The 26586-nt window shown below is 54.5% G+C and overlaps 7 protein-coding genes across 9 annotated transcripts; 4 read left to right on the top strand and 3 right to left on the bottom strand.

Moving 5' to 3' along the window:
- Nucleotides 1–436: 436 nt before the first annotated feature.
- On the bottom strand, nucleotides 437–1203 carry LOC138099285 (feather keratin Cos1-1/Cos1-3/Cos2-1-like). Its single transcript, XM_068996449.1, has 2 exons — nucleotides 1131–1203; nucleotides 437–744 (listed from the first exon to the last, which is right to left on the bottom strand). Exon 2 carries the CDS (start codon nucleotides 740–742, stop codon nucleotides 437–439), a length of 306 nt encoding a protein of 101 aa, XP_068852550.1. The 5' UTR covers nucleotides 743–744; nucleotides 1131–1203.
- Nucleotides 741–4245, top strand: LOC138099284 (feather keratin 1-like). Its single transcript, XM_068996448.1, has 3 exons — nucleotides 741–765; nucleotides 3570–3607; nucleotides 3919–4245. Exons 1-3 carry the CDS (start codon nucleotides 741–743, stop codon nucleotides 4243–4245), a joined length of 390 nt encoding a protein of 129 aa, XP_068852549.1.
- Nucleotides 4246–9495: 5250 nt separating this feature from the next.
- LOC138099124 (feather keratin 1-like) lies at nucleotides 9496–11043 on the top strand. The gene is made up of 3 exons (XM_068996189.1): nucleotides 9496–9516; nucleotides 10391–10405; nucleotides 10717–11043. The coding sequence occupies exons 1-3, from the start codon at nucleotides 9496–9498 to the stop codon at nucleotides 11041–11043; spliced, it is 363 nt and encodes a 120-aa protein (XP_068852290.1).
- Nucleotides 11044–14032: 2989 nt separating this feature from the next.
- LOC138099125 (feather keratin Cos1-1/Cos1-3/Cos2-1-like) lies at nucleotides 14033–14338 on the bottom strand. The gene has a single exon (XM_068996190.1). The coding sequence runs from the start codon at nucleotides 14336–14338 to the stop codon at nucleotides 14033–14035; it is 306 nt and encodes a 101-aa protein (XP_068852291.1).
- On the top strand, nucleotides 14337–17841 carry LOC138099297 (feather keratin 1-like). The gene is made up of 3 exons (XM_068996458.1): nucleotides 14337–14361; nucleotides 17166–17203; nucleotides 17515–17841. Exons 1-3 carry the CDS (start codon nucleotides 14337–14339, stop codon nucleotides 17839–17841), a joined length of 390 nt encoding a protein of 129 aa, XP_068852559.1.
- Nucleotides 17842–20830: 2989 nt separating this feature from the next.
- On the bottom strand, nucleotides 20831–24335 carry LOC138099195 (feather keratin Cos1-1/Cos1-3/Cos2-1-like). Of its 2 annotated transcripts, XM_068996301.1 has the most exons (3): nucleotides 24311–24335; nucleotides 21525–21562; nucleotides 20831–21157 (listed from the first exon to the last, which is right to left on the bottom strand). In XM_068996301.1, exons 1-3 carry the CDS (start codon nucleotides 24333–24335, stop codon nucleotides 20831–20833), a joined length of 390 nt encoding a protein of 129 aa, XP_068852402.1. The 2 variants fall into 2 exon arrangements, with proteins under 2 accessions (XP_068852402.1, XP_068852403.1); XM_068996302.1 differs by lacking the exon at nucleotides 24311–24335 and having other exon boundaries at nucleotides 20831–21138; nucleotides 21525–21597.
- Nucleotides 21135–24639, top strand: LOC138099194 (feather keratin Cos1-1/Cos1-3/Cos2-1-like). Of its 2 annotated transcripts, XM_068996299.1 has the most exons (3): nucleotides 21135–21159; nucleotides 23964–24001; nucleotides 24313–24639. In XM_068996299.1, exons 1-3 carry the CDS (start codon nucleotides 21135–21137, stop codon nucleotides 24637–24639), a joined length of 390 nt encoding a protein of 129 aa, XP_068852400.1. The 2 variants fall into 2 exon arrangements, with proteins under 2 accessions (XP_068852400.1, XP_068852401.1); XM_068996300.1 differs by lacking the exon at nucleotides 21135–21159 and having other exon boundaries at nucleotides 23929–24001; nucleotides 24332–24639.
- The last annotated feature ends 1947 nt before the right edge of the window (nucleotides 24640–26586 follow it).

Genomic DNA, 26586 nt, shown 5'->3' on the forward strand with positions numbered 1-26586 from the left:
ATGGGCTGGGATGCAACAGAAATTTAATGAGTCAAAAGAGAACAAACAAGGTCGCTCTGAGGGGAAGCCTCAGCGCAGAAAGCACCAGGGTCACCTAACAAACTCTGTCACATGTCTGTGGCAGAGATCCCAGCAGAGATCTGCCTGATCCAGAGAGGGAGCAGGGCCAGCAGCTCCTCGCCAGGCTGGCTGAGTGCGGCTCACAGCCCAGGGGAGCACAAGGCAACAAGGACACAGGAGGGAAAGGAGAGAGTGGCAGAGGGCACAGGCAGGGATGGGCCGTGCTTCCCGAGAGCCCAGGCTGGCCCTGTCCTTCTGCAAGGCATGGGCTGGGCTGGCTCAGTCCCTCAGGAAGCAACAAGCCGGTGCTGCGTCCCCAGGGCGCTTCCACCCTGTGCATCCCTGGGTTCCTTCCCCAGGGCCATCACCAGCAGCTTTAGCAGGGGAGGCCCCTCATGCCACAGAGGCCACTGCCCAAGCCTGAGAGGCCAAAGCCCCCGGAGCTGATGGACACTCCACCAGAGCTGAGGATGCTGCCAACAGCAGCCGAGGTGGAGGATCCCACCACGGTGTTCTGTGGGAAGGAGCTGAGGATGGGCCCGGGCAGGGTCACCACCACAGGAGAGGGTTCGATGATGACGTTGGAGTTCTGGCACTGCTGGACACAGGGCTCATTGCAGCTGCTGGCCAGCGGGGTGGGGCCGCAGGGCTGGCAGGGCCGGCACGAGGTGAGGCAGGACATGTCTTGGGGCTGCAGGTGCACCTGGCAGACAGGACATTGAGGAGCAGAGTACAAGGAAGGGCTATGTCAGAGCAGTCTGTTGGCACACCATGATGAAGAAAAGCAACGAGAAGGACAAGACCGCAGGAGGCTGCTCAGAGAGCCCCAACAGCCTCACTGTTTGCTCAAGCCCCCAAGAATCTCCTGAAGAGCGACCAAGCCCAGGGACTTCCACACCTGAGCCAGAACTCAGGAGAAACTTCAGCCAAAACCCAGCCTCTCTCCATGCACAACTTCTGCCCCTTCCCTCTCCCATGACAAGCAGTTCTCAAGAACTCACATGGGATTAAAGCAAAGAATGGGATCAGAAAGCTCAAAGGAGGAAGAAAAGAAAGGGCTTCAGACTCACCTTGATCCCAAGGAGATGGAGGTGAGAGGAGTGGATGAGAGAGCGAGGAGAAGGTGCCCCTTTTATACTGCTCCTGCACCGCCCCAGGCCCACAGGCGCTGCACAAGGACAGTAATTTTCCAACACATTCGCCTCCAAAGAAAAATATCCTCCCTAACGCCACACGTTGTGGTTCGATTTCCATAAACACTGCCATTTCGTTTCCTCATTTCTCACATGCTTGCTCTGTGTTGCAGCTCCTTTCACGTGTGCCATGCGAGGCCTGAGGATACCCGCGGTCAGAGCGTGTCCATGCAGGCACAGCATGTGCCCCCCGTGCCAGAGGGTCCCGTGCAGGCAGGGGATGTGGGCTGGGGGCAGTGCCTTGCCACTGTTGGCAGCTGCCTCTGCGGGGACAGGCCCAGCTCTGCCCTGCCCCGCACAGAGCAGCAGAGCATCCAGAGGCTCCTCTCCTGGCACCACGTCCTGCCTGCTGCTCTCTCCCCGCTCTCACCTCACTCCAATGCCCACTGGCCACTGCTTCTCCACGGAAATGCTTTCCTCTCCCTTCGTCCTGATGCCCTTTGCTGATGCAGAACATTAGCTGGGCTGTCCCAGTATTCCAGGGTTGGGTTTAGGAAAGCCAAGGCCCACCTGGAGCAGAATCAGCAAAGCTGGTGGTGGGAAACAACAAGAAGATCTTCCACACAGGGCAGCAGCAAAAGGGAGGCTTGAGCCAAGGCTGACTGGGGCAGCTTCGCTGGGGACAGGGGTTATGGGAAAGGGGAAGGCTCCCCAGGGCTTCTGGCCTTTGGTCTTCACTGGCAACATTTCTTCTCACAGGCTCAGGCTCCTGATATTCCTCAGAAAGAGCAGAATAAGGAGACCTTGCCCACAGCAGAGGAGGAACAACATTCAGACAGACTGGACTGACATGAATGGGTGCAACCTCGTGACAGGCACACAAGTGCTGGTGTCAAAGAAAACACCTCCAAACACCCTTTGGCTAGTGCCAGCAGTCAGGGAATGCAGCTGAGGACAGGGAGGAAGAGATGGTCAGGACGCTTACGAGTAGCAATCTACAGACCCTGGACTTCAAACATGACAACTTCCATCAAGTCAGGCATCTGGCAGGTCAGATGGGCCTTCACGGCCACCTGCCATGACCAAAAGAGATTGGAAAAGCCGGCAGCACCAGAGGGGCACCTCATGGTCCAAGGAACGGGAAAGGTCCAGGATAAAAAGAGAACACTCTGATGGGGGACAGCTGTGGACACGGGGAACTCATCTTCCAGGTCAAAGACATCTGGCTGTGGAGGGGAGCTCTCCTGGGTGGTCTGGAGACAAAAGAAGGGGTTTCAGAAAATACCTCCCCACTGCTTGGGACACATCCTGGGCTCCAAAGCTCTATGGCTTCTGCTGGGCATTGGGACTTAAATCCACTCCTTTCCCATGCCCCAAATGCCTCCTCAGCCTACACAACAACCCAGCACCACTGGATAGGGCAGGAAACCTCCTCCATTTCCGCAACACACCAGAGCTCTGGGGAAACTGCAGTGCCACATGCCTGGGGATGCTCAGCGAGGGGATGCGCTCCAAAGCGCCCTGGGTACAAAACCAGCTCTCAAAACACACCAAGGAGCACTGCACTTCCCTGCCCTGCAGACATGGAGGCAGCTGGGATGCGTCCCAGGAGGACAAGGGAATGCCTTCAGTAGACAAATTTCCAGGGAGAGACTCTCCCTACCAGTGACAAGTCACGCTCTAATATTGCGTTGGCCGTGTGTCAGCCTTTTGGGGTGAGGCCAAGGCAGGAGGGTGTGATGTCTGCAGGCTTTGTTCCAGGCAGGGCTGAATTCCCCTTCAGCAAGTGCAGCTCCATCCTGGCACTGGGAAAAGGGTGCTTGGCAGCTCTCTCACATGTCACACGTGTTCTCAGCACTGGCAGCACGTATTGGAAAAGTGGCCTGTGCTTGTGTGACATCCAGGTCAGGCTCCACATTCTGCAGCCAAAGGACATCACAGGTAAGGAGAGAGAGGAACAAGGAACGGTCCAGACACCCAACACCTCCCCCGGATATTGAGAAGCCCAATGGCCCAGGGCTCTGCTTGAGACTTGATTCCTGCCAATGATCAGGGAATTATTGACTCAGAGAATCATGAGGATCGGCAAGGACCTCCAAGATCACTGAGTCCAACCATTACTCATGTGTTCTTGCAAGTCAAATCCTTGGGCTTCTCATCCTTTAACATGAAAGGGATCCCCATGACCTAGTGGGGATGTCAGAAAGGAGGAAATGAAATGGCAGCATTGATGGAAACCAAAACACGCCCTCTGGCATTAGGGAGGATATTGTGCTTGGGAGATGAGTCTGTAGGAAAATTGTTGCCCCTGTGCAGCGACTGTGGGCCTGGGGCAGTTCAGGAGCAGTATAAAAGCGCCTCCTTCTCCTCACTCTCTCATCCACTCTTCCTGTCTCCATCTCCTTGGGAATAAGGTGAGTTTGGAGCATTTCTCCTCCTCCTTGTCCTCCTCCAAATGCATTTCTAAGCACATCACTTGTGTTCAGCGGAGCACTGGGGCTCCTTGCCATGGGTGAGGGAAGGAGGCAGAAGGTGAGGCAGAGACAGACACTGGGGCTTGGCTGACGTGTCTCCTGAGCTACTGGTCAGGTGGGCATCTCCATGGACTTTGTCATGATTTGGGGAGTCTTTTCCACTGAGAGAAACAGGGTCATCCTCATGGTGGGCTGAAAGGCTGCTTCACACCCACTCCTTGTACTCTGCTCCTCTCTGCTCTCTCTGCCAGGTGCACCTGCAGCCCCAAGACATGTCCTGCCTCACCTCGTGCCGGCCCTGCCAGCCCTGCGGCCCCACCCCGCTGGCCAGCAGCTGCAATGAGCCCTGTGTCCGGCAGTGCCAGAACTCCACCGTCATCATCGAACCCTCTCCTGTGGTGGTGACCCTGCCCGGGCCCATCCTCAGCTCCTTCCCACAGAACACCGTGGTGGGATCCTCCACCTCGGCTGCTGTTGGCAGCATCCTCAGCTCTCAGGGAGTGTCCATCAGCTCCGGGGGCTTTGGCCTCTCAGGCTTGGGCAGTGGCCTCTGTGGCATGAGGGGCCTCCGCTGCTAAAGCTGCTCCCTGCCCTGGAGCCTCCACCTGGATCCCCCTCTTTTCCCTCTTTTGACCCATTAAATTCTGCTGCATTCCAGCCCATGCCTTTGTGTCATCCTTTGCCCTGCAGACCCTCTCCCAATGCAAAGAGGCTGCCCTGGGGTGTTTCTGGGAGGGGGTTGTTGGGGCTGGTTTTGCACTGGCTGGCAACACAGGCTGGCATTGGCTGTGCTCAGTGTGCACTGAGTGACCCTCTGGGTTCTCAGTTTCTCTGCCTTTTTGGGGGAGGATAGAACTTCCCCACACATTCCAGGGACAAACATTCACTTTGTTTGCACTTCTTACTCTTTTCCTTTCTCAGCTCAACACTGTGACACAAGTACTCAGCAGTGAATATATCACTAACCAGACAGAGGTACTGGATTCCCTTCAGACTCCAGGAGATCACATGGATCTGAAAGGTTTCTGAAAGGGAGAGACACAGTGCCATGGGCTGCCTTCTCACAGACCCATGTTTTCATGGGATCATAGAATGGGTTTGATTGGAAGAGATTGTTAAAGGTCATCTTGTCCAAACCTCCTGCCATTGCCATAGGTACCTCAGCTCCAGCTAGCCTATTCCAGTTTAAAGCTCCTGCCCCTTGTCCAATCACTTGATATAATGTCTGTCTCCAACTTCCTTACACCACCCCTTGATGTACTGAAAGGCAGCAATAAGGTGCCCCCGACCCTGCTCTTTTCCTGACTGAAAAACCTCAAATGCTTCAGCTGCCCTTCAGAGCAGGGGTGATGCATCTGTGTGACCATTTTTGCAGCCCTTCTCTGCAGGGCAGCTCTCCATCCATGCACCCCATAGTCCCTATTGATTTCCAGGATTGCCCCAAAGCAGTGGCAGGACCTTGCACTTGGCTTTGTTGGAGTTCCCATGTTCCACATGGGACCATTCCTCTGTCAAGTCTGTCAAGATCCCTCTGGATTTAAACCCTCCCCTCTAGTGTAGCTGTTGCTCCCCTCAGCTTCATGTCATTGCTGAGAGTCACAAATCATTAAGGTTGGAAAAGACCTCCAAGATCATCACCTTGGCTGAATACCCCTATGGCCAATAAACCACATCCGAAAGTGCTATGAGAGTGCACCCAATGCCATTGTCCGTGTCACTGATGATCACAGACACCGAGAGCTGTCACCAGCATCCTGGGCTGTGTGAGCAGGAGTGGAACCAGGAGAAGGGTGGGAGCAATGATGCTGCTCTGCTCAGCACACAGCTGCTGCCATCCCCCGGGTTGGGCACAGGCTGCAATGCAAGAACCATCAGGACCAAGAGGCGCGAGATCAGCGCAGGGTGGCTGGGAGGAGATCAGACCATTTGACTTAGGCAGAGGCACTGCTGAGCATGAAGACAAGAATGGTTTGGTCAGAGAGATAAAATTCTTGGAGTAGACAGGGTCAGTGAAGAGGTTTGACTCATTCTATCCACCTGAAGACTGTGAGACACTGAACTCTCAAGGGATAATGACTCAAAGCATTCCCCCATTTGTGGAGACCAGCGTGCTTTGGGGAACTGAGGGAGGTGAGCTTTGGATGGCCAACCTCTGATCTAATAAGACAGAGGGTGAATGATGGGCTTCAAACGAGACAGGAGGTAGATGCTGGTGCCTCCTGCCACTCTAAGTTGCCCTCCCTTGCACAGACCACTGGGTTGTGGGGGTCCATCTCCTCCCGCAGGGGAAGCACCAGGACATTCGTGTGTGGCCTGACAGTGTTCATATCTGTTGATGGGCCATATTGGGCCAAAAACAATGCAACTGAGCTGGGTGTGACGGGCAGCTGGGTTGTCTTAGAAGGTGTCAAGGGCTCCGGAACATTTTACATGATGCAGTGTGAAGCTCCCCGCTCCAGGGGAGGAACCTGGGCGTCCCCACCTGAAACAGAGTGAATATAAACCCAACAGATTTTGTGTTCTGTGGATTTTCCCAGGGACTTTTCCTCACCACTTCTTTGAGACTTCCCCCACAACCTGACAGGTCCAGTCGGCAACCACTTTGACCAAGACTGCGCAGCAACCAAGTCTAATCACAGGGCCTATGGTTGCAGAGATCTTCACAATCTTGCCCTTTATCTCTCTTCCTTTCTTTTGCCTTGTGCACATCCCTGGGTGATGTGGTTGCATTTTCATCTTGCAGTGCTTTCATGTTGTTGTGTTGCTATAGAGAATAATAACCAAAATGGCTACAGACGTGTCTTCCTGTGCAATCACACTGTTCTACAATAAACCCTCCGTGTGTGAACTTACAAACACGGACCATTCAGTGTTGGTTCTCTCTAATCAATCTCAAGGGATGTGTTAGCAAGAACCTGCGTTACCCCCCGCCTTCTGCAGTGGGTCGTAACACAGACACATGGAAAAGGTTAGAAAGCAGCAATACTGTGATAAAGCACATTTAACTCTCCTGTCCTAAAAGGCACTGAAACACCTTCTCCTGAATCTGTCTCACAGAACCATTCCAGAGCAACACTTCTCTCCCTGGGATTCTTGGGAGACCAATAACAGGGAAAGGATGACACAGAGGCATGGGCTGGGATGCAACAGAAATTTAATGAGTCAAAAGAGAACAAACAAGGTCGCTCTGAGGGGAAGCCTCAGTGCAGAAAGCACCAGGGTCACCTAACAAACTCTGTCACATGTCTGTGGCAGAGATCCCAGCAGAGATCTGCCTGATCCAGAGAGGGAGCAGGGCCAGCAGCTCCTCCCCAGGCTGGCTGAGTGCGGCTCACAGCCCAGGGGAGCACAAGGCAACAAGGACACAGGAGGGAAAGCAGAGAGTGGCAGAGGGCACAGGCAGGGATGGGCCGTGCTTCCCGAGAGCCCAGGCTGGCCCTGTCCTTCTGCAAGGCATGGGCTGGGCTGGCTCAGTCCCTCAGGAAGCAACAAGCCGGTGCTGCGTCCCCAGGGCGCTTCCACCCTGTGCATCCCTGGGTTCCTTCCCCAGGGCCATCACCAGCAGCTTTAGCAGGGGAGGCCCCTCATGCCACAGAGGCCACTGCCCAAGCCTGAGAGGCCAAAGCCCCCGGAGCTGATGGACACTCCACCAGAGCTGAGGATGCTGCCAACAGCAGCCGAGGTGGAGGATCCCACCACGGTGTTCTGTGGGAAGGAGCTGAGGATGGGCCCGGGCAGGGTCACCACCACAGGAGAGGGTTCGATGATGACGTTGGAGTTCTGGCACTGCTGGACACAGGGCTCATTGCAGCTGCTGGCCAGTGGGGTGGGGCCGCAGGGCTGGCAGGGCCGGCACGAGGTGAGGCAGGACATGTCTTGGGGCTGCAGGTGCACCTGGCAGACAGGACATTGAGGAGCAGAGTACAAGGAAGGGCTATGTCAGAGCAGTCTGTTGGCACACCATGATGAAGAAAAGCAACGAGAAGGACAAGACCGCAGGAGGCTGCTCAGAGAGCCCCAACAGCCTCACTGTTTGCTCAAGCCCCCAAGAATCTCCTGAAGAGCGACCAAGCCCAGGGACTTCCACACCTGAGCCAGAACTCAGGAGAAACTTCAGCCAAAACCCAGCCTCTCTCCATGCACAACTTCTGCCCCTTCCCTCTCCCATGACAAGCAGTTCTCAAGAACTCACATGGGATTAAAGCAAAGAATGGGATCAGAAAGCTCAAAGGAGGAAGAAAAGAAAGGGCTTCAGACTCACCTTGATCCCAAGGAGATGGAGGTGAGAGGAGTGGATGAGAGAGCGAGGAGAAGGTGCCCCTTTTATACTGCTCCTGCACCGCCCCAGGCCCACAGGCGCTGCACAAGGACAGTAATTTTCCAACACATTCGCCTCCAAAGAAAAATATCCTCCCTAACGCCACACGTTGTGGTTCGATTTCCATAAACACTGCCATTTCGTTTCCTCATTTCTCACATGCTTGCTCTGTGTTGCAGCTCCTTTCACGTGTGCCATGCGAGGCCTGAGGATACCCGCGGTCAGAGCGTGTCCATGCAGGCACAGCATGTGCCCCCCGTGCCAGAGGGTCCCGTGCAGGCAGGGGATGTGGGCTGGGGGCAGTGCCTTGCCACTGTTGGCAGCTGCCTCTGCGGGGACAGGCCCAGCTCTGCCCTGCCCCGCACAGAGCAGCAGAGCATCCAGAGGCTCCTCTCCTGGCACCACGTCCTGCCTGCTGCTCTCTCCCCGCTCTCACCTCACTCCAATGCCCACTGGCCACTGCTTCTCCACGGAAATGCTTTCCTCTCCCTTCGTCCTGATGCCCTTTGCTGATGCAGAACATTAGCTGGGCTGTCCCAGTATTCCAGGGTTGGGTTTAGGAAAGCCAAGGCCCACCTGGAGCAGAATCAGCAAAGCTGGTGGTGGGAAACAACAAGAAGATCTTCCACACAGGGCAGCAGCAAAAGGGAGGCTTGAGCCAAGGCTGACTGGGGCAGCTTCGCTGGGGACAGGGGTTATGGGAAAGGGGAAGGCTCCCCAGGGCTTCTGGCCTTTGGTCTTCACTGGCAACATTTCTTCTCACAGGCTCAGGCTCCTGATATTCCTCAGAAAGAGCAGAATAAGGAGACCTTGCCCACAGCAGAGGAGGAACAACATTCAGACAGACTGGACTGACATGAATGGGTGCAACCTCGTGACAGGCACACAAGTGCTGGTGTCAAAGAAAACACCTCCAAACACCCTTTGGCTAGTGCCAGCAGTCAGGGAATGCAGCTGAGGACAGGGAGGAAGAGATGGTCAGGACGCTTACGAGTAGCAATCTACAGACCCTGGACTTCAAACATGACAACTTCCATCAAGTCAGGCATCTGGCAGGTCAGATGGGCCTTCACGGCCACCTGCCATGACCAAAAGAGATTGGAAAAGCCGGCAGCACCAGAGGGGCACCTCATGGTCCAAGGAACGGGAAAGGTCCAGGATAAAAAGAGAACACTCTGATGGGGGACAGCTGTGGACACAGGGAACTCATCTTCCAGGTCAAAGACATCTGGCTGTGGAGGGGAGCTCTCCTGGGTGGTCTGGAGACAAAAGAAGGGGTTTCAGAAAATACCTCCCCACTGCTTGGGACACATCCTGGGCTCCAAAGCTCTATGGCTTCTGCTGGGCATTGGGACTTAAATCCACTCCTTTCCCATGCCCCAAATGCCTCCTCAGCCTACACAACAACCCAGCACCACTGGATAGGGCAGGAAACCTCCTCCATTTCCGCAACACACCAGAGCTCTGGGGAAACTGCAGTGCCACATGCCTGGGGATGCTCAGCGAGGGGATGCGCTCCAAAGCGCCCTGGGTACAAAACCAGCTCTCAAAACACACCAAGGAGCACTGCACTTCCCTGCCCTGCAGACATGGAGGCAGCTGGGATGCGTCCCAGGAGGACAAGGGAATGCCTTCAGTAGACAAATTTCCAGGGAGAGACTCTCCCTACCAGTGACAAGTCACGCTCTAATATTGCGTTGGCCGTGTGTCAGCCTTTTGGGGTGAGGCCAAGGCAGGAGGGTGTGATGTCTGCAGGCTTTGTTCCAGGCAGGGCTGAATTCCCCTTCAGCAAGTGCAGCTCCATCCTGGCACTGGGAAAAGGGTGCTTGGCAGCTCTCTCACATGTCACACGTGTTCTCAGCACTGGCAGCACGTATTGGAAAAGTGGCCTGTGCTTGTGTGACATCCAGGTCAGGCTCCACATTCTGCAGCCAAAGGACATCACAGGTAAGGAGAGAGAGGAACAAGGAACGGTCCAGACACCCAACACCTCCCCCGGATATTGAGAAGCCCAATGGCCCAGGGCTCTGCTTGAGACTTGATTCCTGCCAATGATCAGGGAATTATTGACTCAGAGAATCATGAGGATCGGCAAGGACCTCTAAGATCATTGAGTCCAACCATTACTCACGTGTTCTTGCAAGTCAAATCCTTGGGCTTCTCATCCTTTAACATGAAAGGGATCCCCATGACCTAGTGGGGATGTCAGAAAGGAGGAAATGAAATGGCAGCATTGATGGAAACCAAAACACGCCCTGTGGCATTAGGGAGGATATTGTGCTTGGGAGATGAGTCTGTAGGAAAATTGTTGCCCCTGTGCAGCGACTGTGGGCCTGGGGCAGTTCAGGAGCAGTATAAAAGCGCCTCCTTCTCCTCACTCTCTCATCCACTCTCCCTGTCTCCAGCTCCTTGGGAATAAGGTGAGTTTGGAGCATTTCTCCTCCTCCTTGTCCTCCTCCAAATGCATTTCTAAGCACATCACTTGTGTTCAGCTGAGCACTGGGGCTCCTTGCCATGGGTGAGGGAAGGAGGCAGAAGGTGAGGCAGAGACAGACACTGGGGCTTGGCTGACGTGTCTCCTGAGCTACTGGTCAGGTGGGCATCTCCATGGACTTTGTCATGATTTGGGGAGTCTTTTCCACTGAGAGAAACAGGGTCATCCTCATGGTGGGCTGAAAGGCTGCTTCACACCCACTCCTTGTACTCTGCTCCTCTCTGCTCTCTCTGCCAGGTGCACCTGCAGCCCCAAGACATGTCCTGCCTCACCTCGTGCCGGCCCTGCCAGCCCTGCGGCCCCACCCCGCTGGCCAGCAGCTGCAATGAGCCCTGTGTCCAGCAGTGCCAGAACTCCAACGTCATCATCGAACCCTCTCCTGTGGTGGTGACCCTGCCCGGGCCCATCCTCAGCTCCTTCCCACAGAACACCGTGGTGGGATCCTCCACCTCGGCTGCTGTTGGCAGCATCCTCAGCTCTCAGGGAGTGTCCATCAGCTCCGGGGGCTTTGGCCTCTCAGGCTTGGGCAGTGGCCTCTGTGGCATGAGGGGCCTCCCCGGCTAAAGCTGCTCCCTGCCCTGGAGCCTCCACCTGGATCCCCCTCTTTTCCCTCTTTTGACCCATTAAATTCTGCTGCATTCCAGCCCATGCCTTTGTGTCATCCTTTGCCCTGCAGACCCTCTCCCAAAGCAGAGAGGCTGCCCTGGGGTGTTTCTGGGAGGGGGTTGTTGGGGCTGGTTTTGCACTGGCTGGCAACACAGGCTGGCATTGGCTGTGCTCAGTGTGCACTGAGTGACCCTCTGGGTTCTCAGTTTCTCGGCCTTTTTGGGGGAGGATAGAACTTCCCCACACATTCCAGGGACAAACATTCACTTTGTTTGCACTTCTTACTCTTTTCCTTTCTCAGCTCAACACTGTGACACAAGTACTCAGCAGTGAATATATCACTAACCAGACAGAGGTACTGGATTCCCTTCAGACTCCAGGAGATCTCATGGATCTGAAAGGTTTCTGAAAGGGAGAGACACAGTGCCATGGGCTGCCTTCTCACAGACCCATGTTATCATGGGATCATAGAATGGGTTTGATTGGAAGAGATTGTTAAAGGTCATCTTGTCCAAACCTCCTGCCATTGCCATAGGTACCTCAGCTCCAGCTAGCCTATTCCAGTTTAAAGCTCCTGCCCCTTGTCCAATCACTTGATATAATGTCTGTCTCCAACTTCCTTACACCACCCCTTGATGTACTGAAAGGCAGCAATAAGGTGCCCCCGACCCTGCTCTTTTCCTGACTGAAAAACCTCAAATGCTTCAGCTGCCCTTCAGAGCAGGGGTGATGCATCTGTGTGACCATTTTTGCAGCCCTTCTCTGCAGGGCAGCTCTCCATCCATGCACCCCATAGTCCCTACTGATTTCCAGGATTGCCCCAAAGCAGTGGCAGGACCTTGCACTTGGCTTTGTTGGAGTTCCCATGTTCCACATGGGACCATTCCTCTGTCAAGTCTGTCAAGATCCCTCTGGATTTAAACCCTCCCCTCTAGTGTAGCTGTTGCTCCCCTCAGCTTCATGTCATTGCTGAGAGTCACAAATCATTAAGGTTGGAAAAGACCTCCAAGATCATCACCTTGGCTGAATACCCCTATGGCCAATAAACCACATCCGAAAGTGCTATGAGAGTGCACCCAATGCCATTGTCCGTGTCACTGATGATCACAGACACCGAGAGCTGTCACCAGCATCCTGGGCTGTGTGAGCAGGAGTGGAACCAGGAGAAGGGTGGGAGCAATGATGCTGCTCTGCTCAGCACACAGCTGCTGCCATCCCCCGGGTTGGGCACAGGCTGCAATGCAAGAACCATCAGGACCAAGAGGCGCGAGATCAGCGCAGGGTGGCTGGGAGGAGATCAGACCATTTGACTTAGGCAGAGGCACTGCTGAGCATGAAGACAAGAATGGTTTGGTCAGAGAGATAAAATTCTTGGAGTAGACAGGGTCAGTGAAGAGGTTTGACTCATTCTATCCACCTGAAGACTGTGAGACACTGAACTCTCAAGGGATAATGACTCAAAGCATTCCCCCATTTGTGGAGACCAGCGTGCTTTGGGGAACTGAGGGAGGTGAGCTTTGGATGGCCAACCTCTGATCTAATAAGACAGAGGGTGAATGATGGGCTTCAAACGAGACAGGAGGTAGATGCTGGTGCCTCCTGCCACTCTAAGTTGCCCTCCCTTGCACAGACCACTGGGTTGTGGGGGTCCATCTCCTCCCGCAGGGGAAGCACCAGGACATTCGTGTGTGGCCTGACAGTGTTCATATCTGTTGATGGGCCATATTGGGCCAAAAACAATGCAACTGAGCTGGGTGTGACGGGCAGCTGGGTTGTCTTAGAAGGTGTCAAGGGCTCCGGAACATTTTACATGATGCAGTGTGAAGCTCCCCGCTCCAGGGGAGGAACCTGGGCGTCCCCACCTGAAACAGAGTGAATATAAACCCAACAGATTTTGTGTTCTGTGGATTTTCCCAGGGACTTTTCCTCACCACTTCTTTGAGACTTCCCCCACAACCTGACAGGTCCAGTCGGCAACCACTTTGACCAAGACTGCGCAGCAACCAAGTCTAATCACAGGGCCTATGGTTGCAGAGATCTTCACAATCTTGCCCTTTATCTCTCTTCCTTTCTTTTGCCTTGTGCACATCCCTGGGTGATGTGGTTGCATTTTCATCTTGCAGTGCTTTCATGTTGTTGTGTTGCTATAGAGAATAATAACCAAAATGGCTACAGACGTGTCTTCCTGTGCAATCACACTGTTCTACAATAAACCCTCCGTGTGTGAACTTACAAACACGGACCATTCAGTGTTGGTTCTCTCTAATCAATCTCAAGGGATGTGTTAGCAAGAACCTGCGTTACCCCCCGCCTTCTGCAGTGGGTCGTAACACAGACACATGGAAAAGGTTAGAAAGCAGCAATACTGTGATAAAGCACATTTAACTCTCCTGTCCTAAAAGGCACTGAAACACCTTCTCCTGAATCTGTCTCACAGAACCATTCCAGAGCAACACTTCTCTCCCTGGGATTCTTGGGAGACCAATAACAGGGAAAGGATGACACAGAGGCATGGGCTGGGATGCAACAGAAATTTAATGAGTCAAAAGAGAACAAACAAGGTCGCTCTGAGGGGAAGCCTCAGTGCAGAAAGCACCAGGGTCACCTAACAAACTCTGTCACATGTCTGTGGCAGAGATCCCAGCAGAGATCTGCCTGATCCAGAGAGGGAGCAGGGCCAGCAGCTCCTCCCCAGGCTGGCTGAGTGCGGCTCACAGCCCAGGGGAGCACAAGGCAACAAGGACACAGGAGGGAAAGCAGAGAGTGGCAGAGGGCACAGGCAGGGATGGGCCGTGCTTCCCGAGAGCCCAGGCTGGCCCTGTCCTTCTGCAAGGCATGGGCTGGGCTGGCTCAGTCCCTCAGGAAGCAACAAGCCGGTGCTGCGTCCCCAGGGCGCTTCCACCCTGTGCATCCCTGGGTTCCTTCCCCAGGGCCATCACCAGCAGCTTTAGCAGGGGAGGCCCCTCATGCCACAGAGGCCACTGCCCAAGCCTGAGAGGCCAAAGCCCCCGGAGCTGATGGACACTCCACCAGAGCTGAGGATGCTGCCAACAGCAGCCGAGGTGGAGGATCCCACCACGGTGTTCTGTGGGAAGGAGCTGAGGATGGGCCCGGGCAGGGTCACCACCACAGGAGAGGGTTCGATGATGACGTTGGAGTTCTGGCACTGCTGGACACAGGGCTCATTGCAGCTGCTGGCCAGCGGGGTGGGGCCGCAGGGCTGGCAGGGCCGGCACGAGGTGAGGCAGGACATGTCTTGGGGCTGCAGGTGCACCTGGCAGACAGGACATTGAGGAGCAGAGTACAAGGAAGGGCTATGTCAGAGCAGTCTGTTGGCACACCATGATGAAGAAAAGCAACGAGAAGGACAAGACCGCAGGAGGCTGCTCAGAGAGCCCCAACAGCCTCACTGTTTGCTCAAGCCCCCAAGAATCTCCTGAAGAGCGACCAAGCCCAGGGACTTCCACACCTGAGCCAGAACTCAGGAGAAACTTCAGCCAAAACCCAGCCTCTCTCCATGCACAACTTCTGCCCCTTCCCTCTCCCATGACAAGCAGTTCTCAAGAACTCACATGGGATTAAAGCAAAGAATGGGATCAGAAAGCTCAAAGGAGGAAGAAAAGAAAGGGCTTCAGACTCACCTTGATCCCAAGGAGATGGAGGTGAGAGGAGTGGATGAGAGAGCGAGGAGAAGGTGCCCCTTTTATACTGCTCCTGCACCGCCCCAGGCCCACAGGCGCTGCACAAGGACAGTAATTTTCCAACACATTCGCCTCCAAAGAAAAATATCCTCCCTAACGCCACACGTTGTGGTTCGATTTCCATAAACACTGCCATTTCGTTTCCTCATTTCTCACATGCTTGCTCTGTGTTGCAGCTCCTTTCACGTGTGCCATGCGAGGCCTGAGGATACCCGCGGTCAGAGCGTGTCCATGCAGGCACAGCATGTGCCCCCCGTGCCAGAGGGTCCCGTGCAGGCAGGGGATGTGGGCTGGGGGCAGTGCCTTGCCACTGTTGGCAGCTGCCTCTGCGGGGACAGGCCCAGCTCTGCCCTGCCCCGCACAGAGCAGCAGAGCATCCAGAGGCTCCTCTCCTGGCACCACGTCCTGCCTGCTGCTCTCTCCCCGCTCTCACCTCACTCCAATGCCCACTGGCCACTGCTTCTCCACGGAAATGCTTTCCTCTCCCTTCGTCCTGATGCCCTTTGCTGATGCAGAACATTAGCTGGGCTGTCCCAGTATTCCAGGGTTGGGTTTAGGAAAGCCAAGGCCCACCTGGAGCAGAATCAGCAAAGCTGGTGGTGGGAAACAACAAGAAGATCTTCCACACAGGGCAGCAGCAAAAGGGAGGCTTGAGCCAAGGCTGACTGGGGCAGCTTCGCTGGGGACAGGGGTTATGGGAAAGGGGAAGGCTCCCCAGGGCTTCTGGCCTTTGGTCTTCACTGGCAACATTTCTTCTCACAGGCTCAGGCTCCTGATATTCCTCAGAAAGAGCAGAATAAGGAGACCTTGCCCACAGCAGAGGAGGAACAACATTCAGACAGACTGGACTGACATGAATGGGTGCAACCTCGTGACAGGCACACAAGTGCTGGTGTCAAAGAAAACACCTCCAAACACCCTTTGGCTAGTGCCAGCAGTCAGGGAATGCAGCTGAGGACAGGGAGGAAGAGATGGTCAGGACGCTTACGAGTAGCAATCTACAGACCCTGGACTTCAAACATGACAACTTCCATCAAGTCAGGCATCTGGCAGGTCAGATGGGCCTTCACGGCCACCTGCCATGACCAAAAGAGATTGGAAAAGCCGGCAGCACCAGAGGGGCACCTCATGGTCCAAGGAACGGGAAAGGTCCAGGATAAAAAGAGAACACTCTGATGGGGGACAGCTGTGGACACAGGGAACTCATCTTCCAGGTCAAAGACATCTGGCTGTGGAGGGGAGCTCTCCTGGGTGGTCTGGAGACAAAAGAAGGGGTTTCAGAAAATACCTCCCCACTGCTTGGGACACATCCTGGGCTCCAAAGCTCTATGGCTTCTGCTGGGCATTGGGACTTAAATCCACTCCTTTCCCATGCCCCAAATGCCTCCTCAGCCTACACAACAACCCAGCACCACTGGATAGGGCAGGAAACCTCCTCCATTTCCGCAACACACCAGAGCTCTGGGGAAACTGCAGTGCCACATGCCTGGGGATGCTCAGCGAGGGGATGCGCTCCAAAGCGCCCTGGGTACAAAACCAGCTCTCAAAACACACCAAGGAGCACTGCACTTCCCTGCCCTGCAGACATGGAGGCAGCTGGGATGCGTCCCAGGAGGACAAGGGAATGCCTTCAGTAGACAAATTTCCAGGGAGAGACTCTCCCTACCAGTGACAAGTCACGCTCTAATATTGCGTTGGCCGTGTGTCAGCCTTTTGGGGTGAGGCCAAGGCAGGAGGGTGTGATGTCTGCAGGCTTTGTTCCAGGCAGGGCTGAATTCCCCTTCAGCAAGTGCAGCTCCATCCTGGCACTGGGAAAAGGGTGCTTGGCAGCTCTCTCACATGTCACACGTGTTCTCAGCACTGGCAGCACGTATTGGAAAAGTGGCCTGTGCTTGTGTGACATCCAGGTCAGGCTCCACATTCTGCAGCCAAAGGACATCACAGGTAAGGAGAGAGAGGAACAAGGAACGGTCCAGACACCCAACACCTCCCCCGGATATTGAGAAGCCCAATGGCCCAGGGCTCTGCTTGAGACTTGATTCCTGCCAATGATCAGGGAATTATTGACTCAGAGAATCATGAGGATCGGCAAGGACCTCCAAGATCACTGAGTCCAACCATTACTCATGTGTTCTTGCAAGTCAAATCCTTGGGCTTCTCATCCTTTAACATGAAAGGGATCCCCATGACCTAGTGGGGATGTCAGAAAGGAGGAAATGAAATGGCAGCATTGATGGAAACCAAAACACGCCCTCTGGCATTAGGGAGGATATTGTGCTTGGGAGATGAGTCTGTAGGAAAATTGTTGCCCCTGTGCAGCGACTGTGGGCCTGGGGCAGTTCAGGAGCAGTATAAAAGCGCCTCCTTCTCCTCACTCTCTCATCCACTCTTCCTGTCTCCATCTCCTTGGGAATAAGGTGAGTTTGGAGCATTTCTCCTCCTCCTTGTCCTCCTCCAAATGCATTTCTAAGCACATCACTTGTGTTCAGCGGAGCACTGGGGCTCCTTGCCATGGGTGAGGGAAGGAGGCAGAAGGTGAGGCAGAGACAGACACTGGGGCTTGGCTGACGTGTCTCCTGAGCTACTGGTCAGGTGGGCATCTCCATGGACTTTGTCATGATTTGGGGAGTCTTTTCCACTGAGAGAAACAGGGTCATCCTCATGGTGGGCTGAAAGGCTGCTTCACACCCACTCCTTGTACTCTGCTCCTCTCTGCTCTCTCTGCCAGGTGCACCTGCAGCCCCAAGACATGTCCTGCCTCACCTCGTGCCGGCCCTGCCAGCCCTGCGGCCCCACCCCGCTGGCCAGCAGCTGCAATGAGCCCTGTGTCCGGCAGTGCCAGAACTCCACCGTCATCATCGAACCCTCTCCTGTGGTGGTGACCCTGCCCGGGCCCATCCTCAGCTCCTTCCCACAGAACACCGTGGTGGGATCCTCCACCTCGGCTGCTGTTGGCAGCATCCTCAGCTCTCAGGGAGTGTCCATCAGCTCCGGGGGCTTTGGCCTCTCAGGCTTGGGCAGTGGCCTCTGTGGCATGAGGGGCCTCCGCTGCTAAAGCTGCTCCCTGCCCTGGAGCCTCCACCTGGATCCCCCTCTTTTCCCTCTTTTGACCCATTAAATTCTGCTGCATTCCAGCCCATGCCTTTGTGTCATCCTTTGCCCTGCAGACCCTCTCCCAATGCAAAGAGGCTGCCCTGGGGTGTTTCTGGGAGGGGGTTGTTGGGGCTGGTTTTGCACTGGCTGGCAACACAGGCTGGCATTGGCTGTGCTCAGTGTGCACTGAGTGACCCTCTGGGTTCTCAGTTTCTCTGCCTTTTTGGGGGAGGATAGAACTTCCCCACACATTCCAGGGACAAACATTCACTTTGTTTGCACTTCTTACTCTTTTCCTTTCTCAGCTCAACACTGTGACACAAGTACTCAGCAGTGAATATATCACTAACCAGACAGAGGTACTGGATTCCCTTCAGACTCCAGGAGATCACATGGATCTGAAAGGTTTCTGAAAGGGAGAGACACAGTGCCATGGGCTGCCTTCTCACAGACCCATGTTTTCATGGGATCATAGAATGGGTTTGATTGGAAGAGATTGTTAAAGGTCATCTTGTCCAAACCTCCTGCCATTGCCATAGGTACCTCAGCTCCAGCTAGCCTATTCCAGTTTAAAGCTCCTGCCCCTTGTCCAATCACTTGATATAATGTCTGTCTCCAACTTCCTTACACCACCCCTTGATGTACTGAAAGGCAGCAATAAGGTGCCCCCGACCCTGCTCTTTTCCTGACTGAAAAACCTCAAATGCTTCAGCTGCCCTTCAGAGCAGGGGTGATGCATCTGTGTGACCATTTTTGCAGCCCTTCTCTGCAGGGCAGCTCTCCATCCATGCACCCCATAGTCCCTATTGATTTCCAGGATTGCCCCAAAGCAGTGGCAGGACCTTGCACTTGGCTTTGTTGGAGTTCCCATGTTCCACATGGGACCATTCCTCTGTCAAGTCTGTCAAGATCCCTCTGGATTTAAACCCTCCCCTCTAGTGTAGCTGTTGCTCCCCTCAGCTTCATGTCATTGCTGAGAGTCACAAATCATTAAGGTTGGAAAAGACCTCCAAGATCATCACCTTGGCTGAATACCCCTATGGCCAATAAACCACATCCGAAAGTGCTATGAGAGTGCACCCAATGCCATTGTCTGTGTCACTGATGATCACAGACACCGAGAGCTGTCACCAGCATCCTGGGCTGTGTGAGCAGGAGTGGAACCAGGAGAAGGGTGGGAGCAATGATGCTGCTCTGCTCAGCACACAGCTGCTGCCATCCCCCGGGTTGGGCACAGGCTGCAATGCAAGAACCATCAGGACCAAGAGGCGCGAGATCAGCGCAGGGTGGCTGGGAGGAGATCAGACCATTTGACTTAGGCAGAGGCACTGCTGAGCATGAAGACAAGAATGGTTTGGTCAGAGAGATAAAATTCTTGGAGTAGACAGGGTCAGTGAAGAGGTTTGACTCATTCTATCCACCTGAAGACTGTGAGACACTGAACTCTCAAGGGATAATGACTCAAAGCATTCCCCCATTTGTGGAGACCAGCGTGCTTTGGGGAACTGAGGGAGGTGAGCTTTGGATGGCCAACCTCTGATCTAATAAGACAGAGGGTGAATGATGGGCTTCAAACGAGACAGGAGGTAGATGCTGGTGCCTCCTGCCACTCTAAGTTGCCCTCCCTTGCACAGACCACTGGGTTGTGGGGGTCCATCTCCTCCCGCAGGGGAAGCACCAGGACATTCGTGTGTGGCCTGACAGTGTTCATATCTGTTGATGGGCCATATTGGGCCAAAAACAATGCAACTGAGCTGGGTGTGACGGGCAGCTGGGTTGTCTTAGAAGGTGTCAAGGGCTCCGGAACATTTTACATGATGCAGTGTGAAGCTCCCCGCTCCAGGGGAGGAACCTGGGCGTCCCCACCTGAAACAGAGTGAATATAAACCCAACAGATTTTGTGTTCTGTGGATTTTCCCAGGGACTTTTCCTCACCACTTCTTTGAGACTTCCCCCACAACCTGACAGGTCCAGTCGGCAACCACTTTGACCAAGACTGCGCAGCAACCAAGTCTAATCACAGGGCCTATGGTTGCAGAGATCTTCACAATCTTGCCCTTTATCTCTCTTCCTTTCTTTTGCCTTGTGCACATCCCTGGGTGATGTGGTTGCATTTTCATCTTGCAGTGCTTTCATGTTGTTGTGTTGCTATAGAGAATAATAACCAAAATGGCTACAGACGTGTCTTCCTGTGCAATCACACTGTTCTACAATAAACCCTCCGTGTGTGAACTTACAAACACGGACCATTCAGTGTTGGTTCTCTCTAATCAATCTCAAGGGATGTGTTAGCAAGAACCTGCGTTACCCCCCGCCTTCTGCAGTGGGTCGTAACACAGACACATGGAAAAGGTTAGAAAGCAGCAATACTGTGATAAAGCACATTTAACTCTCCTGTCCTAAAAGGCACTGAAACACCTTCTCCTGAATCTGTCTCACAGAACCATTCCAGAGCAACACTTCTCTCCCTGGGATTCTTGGGAGACCAATAACAGGGAAAGGATGACACAGAGGCATGGGCTGGGATGCAACAGAAATTTAATGAGTCAAAAGAGAACAAACAAGGTCGCTCTGAGGGGAAGCCTCAGTGCAGAAAGCACCAGGGTCACCTAACAAACTCTGTCACATGTCTGTGGCAGAGATCCCAGCAGAGATCTGCCTGATCCAGAGAGGGAGCAGGGCCAGCAGCTCCTCCCCAGGCTGGCTGAGTGCGGCTCACAGCCCAGGGGAGCACAAGGCAACAAGGACACAGGAGGGAAAGCAGAGAGTGGCAGAGGGCACAGGCAGGGATGGGCCGTGCTTCCCGAGAGCCCAGGCTGGCCCTGTCCTTCTGCAAGGCATGGGCTGGGCTGGCTCAGTCCCTCAGGAAGCAACAAGCCGGTGCTGCGTCCCCAGGGCGCTTCCACCCTGTGCATCCCTGGGTTCCTTCCCCAGGGCCATCACCAGCAGCTTTAGCAGGGGAGGCCCCTCATGCCACAGAGGCCACTGCCCAAGCCTGAGAGGCCAAAGCCCCCGGAGCTGATGGACACTCCCTGAGAGCTGAGGATGCTGCCAACAGCAGCCGAGGTGGAGGATCCCACCACGGTGTTCTGTGGGAAGGAGCTGAGGATGGGCCCGGGCAGGGTCACCACCACAGGAGAGGGTTCGATGATGACGTTGGAGTTCTGGCACTGCTGGACACAGGGCTCATTGCAGCTGCTGGCCAGCGGGGTGGGGCCGCAGGGCTGGCAGGGCCGGCACGAGGTGAGGCAGGACATGTCTTGGGGCTGCAGGTGCACCTGGCAGACAGGACATTGAGGAGCAGAGTACAAGGAAGGGCTATGTCAGAGCAGTCTGTTGGCACACCATGATGAAGAAAAGCAACGAGAAGGACAAGACCGCAGGAGGCTGCTCAGAGAGCCCCAACAGCCTCACTGTTTGCTCAAGCCCCCAAGAATCTCCTGAAGAGCGACCAAGCCCAGGGACTTCCACACCTGAGCCAGAACTCAGGAGAAACTTCAGCCAAAACCCAGCCTCTCTCCATGCACAACTTCTGCCCCTTCCCTCTCCCATGACAAGCAGTTCTCAAGAACTCACATGGGATTAAAGCAAAGAATGGGATCAGAAAGCTCAAAGGAGGAAGAAAAGAAAGGGCTTCAGACTCACCTTGATCCCAAGGAGATGGAGGTGAGAGGAGTGGATGAGAGAGCGAGGAGAAGGTGCCCCTTTTATACTGCTCCTGCACCGCCCCAGGCCCACAGGCGCTGCACAAGGACAGTAATTTTCCAACACATTCGCCTCCAAAGAAAAATATCCTCCCTAACGCCACACGTTGTGGTTCGATTTCCATAAACACTGCCATTTCGTTTCCTCATTTCTCACATGCTTGCTCTGTGTTGCAGCTCCTTTCACGTGTGCCATGCGAGGCCTGAGGATACCCGCGGTCAGAGCGTGTCCATGCAGGCACAGCATGTGCCCCCCGTGCCAGAGGGTCCCGTGCAGGCAGGGGATGTGGGCTGGGGGCAGTGCCTTGCCACTGTTGGCAGCTGCCTCTGCGGGGACAGGCCCAGCTCTGCCCTGCCCCGCACAGAGCAGCAGAGCATCCAGAGGCTCCTCTCCTGGCACCACGTCCTGCCTGCTGCTCTCTCCCCGCTCTCACCTCACTCCAATGCCCACTGGCCACTGCTTCTCCACGGAAATGCTTTCCTCTCCCTTCGTCCTGATGCCCTTTGCTGATGCAGAACATTAGCTGGGCTGTCCCAGTATTCCAGGGTTGGGTTTAGGAAAGCCAAGGCCCACCTGGAGCAGAATCAGCAAAGCTGGTGGTGGGAAACAACAAGAAGATCTTCCACACAGGGCAGCAGCAAAAGGGAGGCTTGAGCCAAGGCTGACTGGGGCAGCTTCGCTGGGGACAGGGGTTATGGGAAAGGGGAAGGCTCCCCAGGGCTTCTGGCCTTTGGTCTTCACTGGCAACATTTCTTCTCACAGGCTCAGGCTCCTGATATTCCTCAGAAAGAGCAGAATAAGGAGACCTTGCCCACAGCAGAGGAGGAACAACATTCAGACAGACTGGACTGACATGAATGGGTGCAACCTCGTGACAGGCACACAAGTGCTGGTGTCAAAGAAAACACCTCCAAACACCCTTTGGCTAGTGCCAGCAGTCAGGGAATGCAGCTGAGGACAGGGAGGAAGAGATGGTCAGGACGCTTACGAGTAGCAATCTACAGACCCTGGACTTCAAACATGACAACTTCCATCAAGTCAGGCATCTGGCAGGTCAGATGGGCCTTCACGGCCACCTGCCATGACCAAAAGAGATTGGAAAAGCCGGCAGCACCAGAGGGGCACCTCATGGTCCAAGGAACGGGAAAGGTCCAGGATAAAAAGAGAACACTCTGATGGGGGACAGCTGTGGACACAGGGAACTCATCTTCCAGGTCAAAGACATCTGGCTGTGGAGGGGAGCTCTCCTGGGTGGTCTGGAGACAAAAGAAGGGGTTTCAGAAAATACCTCCCCACTGCTTGGGACACATCCTGGGCTCCAAAGCTCTATGGCTTCTGCTGGGCATTGGGACTTAAATCCACTCCTTTCCCATGCCCCAAATGCCTCCTCAGCCTACACAACAACCCAGCACCACTGGATAGGGCAGGAAACCTCCTCCATTTCCGCAACACACCAGAGCTCTGGGGAAACTGCAGTGCCACATGCCTGGGGATGCTCAGCGAGGGGATGCGCTCCAAAGCGCCCTGGGTACAAAACCAGCTCTCAAAACACACCAAGGAGCACTGCACTTCCCTGCCCTGCAGACATGGAGGCAGCTGGGATGCGTCCCAGGAGGACAAGGGAATGCCTTCAGTAGACAAATTTCCAGGGAGAGACTCTCCCTACCAGTGACAAGTCACGCTCTAATATTGCGTTGGCCGTGTGTCAGCCTTTTGGGGTGAGGCCAAGGCAGGAGGGTGTGATGTCTGCAGGCTTTGTTCCAGGCAGGGCTGAATTCCCCTTCAGCAAGTGCAGCTCCATCCTGGCACTGGGAAAAGGGTGCTTGGCAGCTCTCTCACATGTCACACGTGTTCTCAGCACTGGCAGCACGTATTGGAAAAGTGGCCTGTGCTTGTGTGACATCCAGGTCAGGCTCCACATTCTGCAGCCAAAGGACATCACAGGTAAGGAGAGAGAGGAACAAGGAACGGTCCAGACACCCAACACCTCCCCCGGATATTGAGAAGCCCAATGGCCCAGGGCTCTGCTTGAGACTTGATTCCTGCCAATGATCAGGGAATTATTGACTCAGAGAATCATGAGGATCGGCAAGGACCTCTAAGATCATTGAGTCCAACCATTACTCACGTGTTCTTGCAAGTCAAATCCTTGGGCTTCTCATCCTTTAACATGAAAGGGATCCCCATGACCTAGTGGGGATGTCAGAAAGGAGGAAATGAAATGGCAGCATTGATGGAAACCAAAACACGCCCTCTGGCATTAGGGAGGATATTGTGCTTGGGAGATGAGTCTGTAGGAAAATTGTTGCCCCTGTGCAGCGACTGTGGGCCTGGGGCAGTTCAGGAGCAGTATAAAAGCGCCTCCTTCTCCTCACTCTCTCATCCACTCTCCCTGTCTCCAGCTCCTTGGGAATAAGGTGAGTTTGGAGCATTTCTCCTCCTCCTTGTCCTCCTCCAAATGCATTTCTAAGCACATCACTTGTGTTCAGCTGAGCACTGGGGCTCCTTGCCATGGGTGAGGGAAGGAGGCAGAAGGTGAGGCAGAGACAGACACTGGGGCTTGGCTGACGTGTCTCCTGAGCTACTGGTCAGGTGGGCATCTCCATGGACTTTGTCATGATTTGGGGAGTCTTTTCCACTGAGAGAAACAGGGTCATCCTCATGGTGGGCTGAAAGGCTGCTTCACACCCACTCCTTGTACTCTGCTCCTCTCTGCTCTCTCTGCCAGGTGCACCTGCAGCCCCAAGACATGTCCTGCCTCACCTCGTGCCGGCCCTGCCAGCCCTGCGGCCCCACCCCGCTGGCCAGCAGCTGCAATGAGCCCTGTGTCCAGCAGTGCCAGAACTCCAACGTCATCATCGAACCCTCTCCTGTGGTGGTGACCCTGCCCGGGCCCATCCTCAGCTCCTTCCCACAGAACACCGTGGTGGGATCCTCCACCTCGGCTGCTGTTGGCAGCATCCTCAGCTCTCAGGGAGTGTCCATCAGCTCCGGGGGCTTTGGCCTCTCAGGCTTGGGCAGTGGCCTCTGTGGCATGAGGGGCCTCCCCTGCTAAAGCTGCTGGTGATGGCCCTGGAGCCTCCACCTGGATCCCCCTCTTTTCCCTCTTTTGACCCATTAAATTCTGCTGCATTCCAGCCCATGCCTTTGTGTCATCCTTTGCCCTGCAGACCCTCTCCCAAAGCAGAGAGGCTGCCCTGGGGTGTTTCTGGGAGGGGGTTGTTGGGGCTGGTTTTGCACTGGCTGGCAACACAGGCTGGCATTGGCTGTGCTCAGTGTGCACTGAGTGACCCTCTGGGTTCTCAGTTTCTCTGCCTTTTTGGGGGAGGATAGAACTTCCCCACACATTCCAGGGACAAACATTCACTTTGTTTGCACTTCTTACTCTTTTCCTTTCTCAGCTCAACACTGTGACACAAGTACTCAGCAGTGAATATATCACTAACCAGACAGAGGTACTGGATTCCCTTCAGACTCCAGGAGATCACATGGATCTGAAAGGTTTCTGAAAGGGAGAGACACAGTGCCATGGGCTGCCTTCTCACAGACCCATGTTATCATGGGATCATAGAATGGGTTTGATTGGAAGAGATTGTTAAAGGTCATCTTGTCCAAACCTCCTGCCATGGGCATGGGTACCTCAGCTCCAGCTAGCCTATTCCAGTTTAAAACTCCTGCCCCTTGTCCAATCACTTGATATAATGTCTGTCTCCAACTTCCTTACACCACCCCTTGATGTACTGAAAGGCAGCAATAAGGTGCCCCCGACCCTGCTCTTTTCCTGACTGAAAAACCTCAAATGCTTCAGCTGCCCTTCAGAGCAGGGGTGATGCATCTGTGTGACCATTTTTGCAGCCCTTCTCTGCAGGGCAGCTCTCCATCCATGCACCCCATAGTCCCTACTGATTTCCAGGATTGCCCCAAAGCAGTGGCAGGACCTTGCACTTGGCTTTGTTGGAGTTCCCATGTTCCACATGGGACCATTCCTCTGTCAAGTCTGTCAAGATCCCTCTGGATTTAAACCCTCCCCTCTAGTGTAGCTGTTGCTCCCCTCAGCTTCATGTCATTGCTGAGAGTCACAAATCATTAAGGTTGGAAAAGACCTCCAAGATCATCACCTTGGCTGAATACCCCTATGGCCAATAAACCACATCCGAAAGTGCTATGAGAGTGCACCCAATGCCATTGTCCGTGTCACTGATGATCACAGACACCGAGAGCTGTCACCAGCATCCTGGGCTGTGTGAGCAGGAGTGGAACCAGGAGAAGGGTGGGAGCAATGATGCTGCTCTGCTCAGCACTCGCCTGCTGCCATCCCCCGGGTTGGGCACAGGCTGCAATGCAAGAACCACCTGGACCAAGAGGCGCGAGTTCAGCGCAGGGTGGCTGGGAGGAGATCAGACCATTTGACTTAGGCAGAGGCACTGCTGAGCATGAAGACAAGAATGGTTTGGTCAGAGAGATAAAATTCTTGGAGTAGACAGGGTCAGTGAAGAGGTTTGACTCATTCTATCCACCTGAAGACTGTGAGACACTGAACTCTCAAGGGATAATGACTCAAAGCATTCCCCCATTTGTGGAGACCAGCGTGCTTTGGGGAACTGAGGGAGGTGAGCTTTGGATGGCCAACCTCTGATCTAATAAGACAGAGGGTGAATGATGGGCTTCAAACGAGACAGGAGGTAGATGCTGGTGCCTCCTGTCACTCTAAGTTGCCCTCCCTTGCACAGACCACTGGGTTGTGGGGGTCCATCTCCTCCCGCAGGGGAAGCACCAGGACATTCGTGTGTGGCCTGACAGTGTTCATCTCTGCTGATGGGCCATATTGGGCCAAAAACAATGCAACTGAGCTGGGTGTGACGGGCAGCTGGGTTGTCTTAGAAGGTGTCAAGGGCTCCGGAACATTTTACATGATGCAGTGTGAAGCTCCCCACTCCAGGGGAGGAACCTGGGCGTCCCCACCTGAAACAGAGTGAATATAAACCCAACAGATTTTGTGTTC

Source organism: Aphelocoma coerulescens, chromosome 27 (assembly GCF_041296385.1).
Source record: "Aphelocoma coerulescens isolate FSJ_1873_10779 chromosome 27, UR_Acoe_1.0, whole genome shotgun sequence".
NCBI lineage: Eukaryota > Metazoa > Chordata > Aves > Passeriformes > Corvidae > Aphelocoma > Aphelocoma coerulescens.